The sequence below is a fragment of the Ananas comosus genome, linkage group 5 (genome assembly GCF_001540865.1).
Source record: "Ananas comosus cultivar F153 linkage group 5, ASM154086v1, whole genome shotgun sequence".
Taxonomy (NCBI): domain Eukaryota; kingdom Viridiplantae; phylum Streptophyta; class Magnoliopsida; order Poales; family Bromeliaceae; genus Ananas; species Ananas comosus.
In genome coordinates this window covers 9,151,216-9,155,454 of record NC_033625.1, presented here as the reverse complement: position 1 = coordinate 9,155,454, position 4,239 = coordinate 9,151,216, and the positions used below count along the sequence as shown (strand labels likewise).

Here is a 4,239-nt window from a genome sequence, read left to right as displayed (position 1 = left end):
AAAAGAATTTTCTATAAAAATTTCATCATATTTCGATTGTTTTATACCGTTAAATTTACAAACGCATCATATCTATCATTAAAATTGACAATTTTGAGACCTTTTGATCACTAGCCGAATAATATCGAAAAATTATGAAATTTAGTTTCCAAATACTTTCAATAGTGTAGATCAAGTTTAATAGAACCGATCGTCGATTTGGAAGTCGCATCATTGAAAACAATTTGGTAGCACGGAGGCCTACGTGCTACCGATAGTATACGAGTCTAGCTCTATATATATATATATATATATATATATATATATAGAATTAGGCTACTATACTATCTATAGTACCGAGCTCCGGTGCTATAGTGTTTGTTTTTTATCTTAGGGCGTTCAAATCAACGATCCACACCGTTAAATATGATCTAGGGTATATGAAGTTCTTAGAAATAAAATTTTAGTTTTTTTCGATATCGTTTACTAGTAAATAAATTATGTCAAAATAGACGGTGAAAATTGAATACTTTTTAAAATTTGAGTATAGGACTTTTAAATTCAAGATCAAGAATGTTTATCTTAATCTATATAGCTTAAAGTATTTTTTATCAAAATTTGAAGAAATTTAGATTCTTCTACACCGTTAAACTCCAAACTTGTCATAATAGCTATTGAAAATTGACACTTTTGAAATAGTTTGATCATAAAGTAAATTATGTCGAAAAAATATAAAATTTTATTTCTAAATATTTTAAATACCCTAGATCAGTTTTAACAGTGTGGATCGTTGATTTGAACGCTCGAAGATCGAAAACAACACTATAGTACCGGAGCTCCGTTACTATAGATAGTATAGTAGCCCAGCTCTCTATATTATATATATATATATATATATATATTATATTATATATATAATAATGTAGAGCTACTGTGCTATTAAGAGCACATCAGCTCTTGTTCTCCTAACTTTCTAACCGTCCATCATTTGATCGGTGGTTAGAATAAGAGAGGAAAGATATTGGAGAGAAATTCAAAGAAAAGAGAAATTGAGACACCCAATTTCTCCCCAAATATATCTTCCTCTTTATTCTAACCACCCATCAAACTTGATGGGTGTTAGAAAGTTAGGAGCACAAGGACTGCTGTACTCCTAATAGCACAGTAGCCTTGCTATATATATAATATATATAATATATATATATATATATATATATATATATATATATATATATATATATATATTCGAGCTTTTCGAGCCTAATTCGAAAGAGCCGAGTAATACTCAAGCTCGGCTTGAAATGAATTTCGAGCTTTTATTTTGTTCAAGCTCGGCTCATTTAATTTCGAGTCGAGCTCGAGCGAGCCGAATATCGAGCCGAACACGAGTCGAACGCGAGCCGGCTCGCTCGTTTGCCAGCCCTATCTGTCAGTCATTTTTTGCCGTGGAGAACCTTTGCTAACTTTATTCCTAGGCTGACTTCACCTGAACTTTATTCCTACGCTTTGAGTTGCTTCCAAATTAAGTTTGCATTTTTTTCCCTTTTTTAAGCCAATTCGCATAAAAAATTAACAAATTTTAAATTTTTACAAAATTAGATTATCTTTTTTAATTTTACAGATTTGGGTCGAATTTTTCGCCATCAGACGAAAATATCATTATTCCTTTTCTATCTTTCTCTTCTTTTTTTCTCTCACTTTTTTTTCTCCTTCATTATTTTCTTTTCCACCATCTCCTCCTCCGCAGCGCCCTCCCCACTGCCTCCTCCTCCTCCGACAAACCCACCTCCTCTTTCCGCCGCCTCTCCTTCTCCCACGACAACACCCTCACATCCTCCCCCAAATCTAACCTCCACCCCGACGGCGCCAATCTCGAGGACTCCCGCGGCGGCGGCGACAGAGGAGGAGGCCGGGGATCCCTCTCCATCGACCACTTCTCCTCCGACCTCTTCTGTTCCGACCCTGTCGCTAACCTCGCGGAGATTGCCGGCCGCATAATCCGTGCCTGGTACGGCCAGGAGCTGAGCCAAATGTACATCATCGTCCGCTGTGACGCCATTGCGGAGACCCTCGCCGCCCTCAGCGTCGACAAGATGAGTATCGAGAAGGTCCAGAGAATCGACTCAACTCCAAGATGAAAAAGTGGATCCATGCCCTCAAGATCGCTGTCACGCCCCAGATTACCGTGTTCCCCCGGTCACGCCAACAGACATGTCGTATACATAGAAATTTTTCGTGTATACGAAGCGATAGCTGTACCTGTACAAACCATAGCTACAACTAGGGATGCAAATGGGGCGGATCTGGGGGCGGGAGCTCCGCCCTGCCTCCCGCCCCGAATCCGTGACGGGTTAAAAAATATATTCCATAATCCGCCCCGCCTCGTAACCCGCCTCCCGCCGGCGCCCGTAATCCGCCCCGCCAACTAACATTTTTTTATAAAATTATAATATTATTAATATTTTGTAAAATATAAATTAATAATTTTTAATAATATTATATATACAATTTAACAATATCAATTATAAAAATAAAAAAATATCAATCACAATTCAAAATAAAATTCAAAAGTTTCAAATACATTAGAAATGAGAGTATTAACTTATTTGTATTTTGAACTTTTTTTGTAAATACATTATTTTTTAGGAATATTTTTTTAAAATATAAATTTTTCGGGCCGGATTCGGGGCGGATTCGGGGCGGATCATGGCGGGGAGGATTCGAGGCGGGTCAAAATTTCTCCCGTTTCCTGTCCCGAATCCGTCTCGGATCGTAAAATTTACCCCGTTTCCTACCCCGAATCCGTTTATTTTCTCCCATTTACTGCCCCCGTCGGGGCGGATCGGGGCAGGAGCTCCACCAACTCGGATCCGTTTGCATCCCTAGCTACAACTAGAAGGTAAAAAGCTGCTAAACTAAAATATGAAAATATATAAAATATAAAAGGGTTCCCGGTACATACAAAAGTCCACAACCCAACTCGCTCTAGCGAGTATAACAACAACATAACAGTATGTACAAAGAAAGCCCCAAAACTATCTCTGTATGGTACTCCTCTAGCATGACGACAAGACTGATAGGAATCTAGCTCGCGACTCCCTTCCCACGGTCCAGGTTAGCAACAACAGCAGCCGCAGACGAAGGCTCAGCAAAAAGGTGTCAACAACTAGATGTGAAAACTACTGTAAAACAAAATAGTTCTCAGTGGGTACCGCCACCGATCTCAACAGCTCACCCACTAAGTCTACAAAAATATGCACAAGAATAGTAAAAAAAGCTGAAAAAACTCTACAGCTACATGCCACTGTATTATCGCTAACCCACATATGTTATCTGTAGATAAACAAAACATATATCACACTGACCCAATCTCACTAGGGCTGCCCAAACGAATCCACCATGTCTGTAACCAAGCTGCACCGTACACCACCAACGGGGATGGCCGGTCTAAGTAAACAGTCCAAAACAGGACGGCTGCGACATCAACGCAAGTAAAAGCCTCATTCCGGAGCTGCACTCGTGGGCGCGACCCAACCGAGTATGCAAGCGTGTCTCTGCCGAGCTCAATCAAATTCTCACAGGCTGTAGTCAATGTAAAAAGGTCTAACTGGTCTAACAACCAAAGCTCACGTGTCCTTGACACAATCTGATGCAAATCTGGGTCCACCGTCAACCACAATGGCACCCGACAATACAAAACAGTCTACACACAACTGTAAAACAAGCTCAACCTCCCAACACGAGCGTAAACTCATCCTACACTAATCTGGGTATCCAGCACGCACTAACAACGAGAATACCAAAAGAACCACAGCTCCTAAAGCTAAATTTGATAACTTTTCAGAAAAATAACAGTGTAGGTTATAACGTGTTTTCTCCTAAGTCAATTCCAAGTTCAACATGTAAAATATATCAACAATAAGGCTCCAAATTCAGATTTCACAAAACTATACCAATCAATGAATTCAAGCTACTAAACATAATACTACACATGAAAATTATACATGCTGATACTTTTAGGACATAAAAGGAAATCCGACAATTTCGGTAAACATCAACCCACCTCGAACGCTCGTCCAACGTCGGTTAGAAGTCGATAGGAGGGAACCAACGTGCTCGCCTGACCTCCAACGACGTAATCGCGACACTCACGCGCACAAACGGTCCTCCGGAGCAACGTCGAAATCCACCCGAGCTCGAGTCGCGACCTCTACAACATACGGTGTCCACTAGCTAGAGAGAGAGGAAAAGAAGTAGAAT

At 39.9% G+C, this 4,239-nt stretch overlaps 1 protein-coding gene across 1 annotated transcript in view; it reads left to right on the top strand.

Annotated features, from left to right (window-relative positions):
- LOC109710680 (protein NSP-INTERACTING KINASE 3-like) overlaps positions 1-2,117 on the top strand; it is a 3,582-nt gene extending 1,465 nt beyond the window's left edge. The window contains exons 3-4 of the mRNA XM_020233413.1: positions 934-938; positions 1,727-2,117. Of these exons, the coding sequence (XP_020089002.1) occupies positions 934-938; positions 1,727-2,117 (396 nt within the window). The remainder of the gene's footprint in view (positions 1-933; positions 939-1,726) is intronic.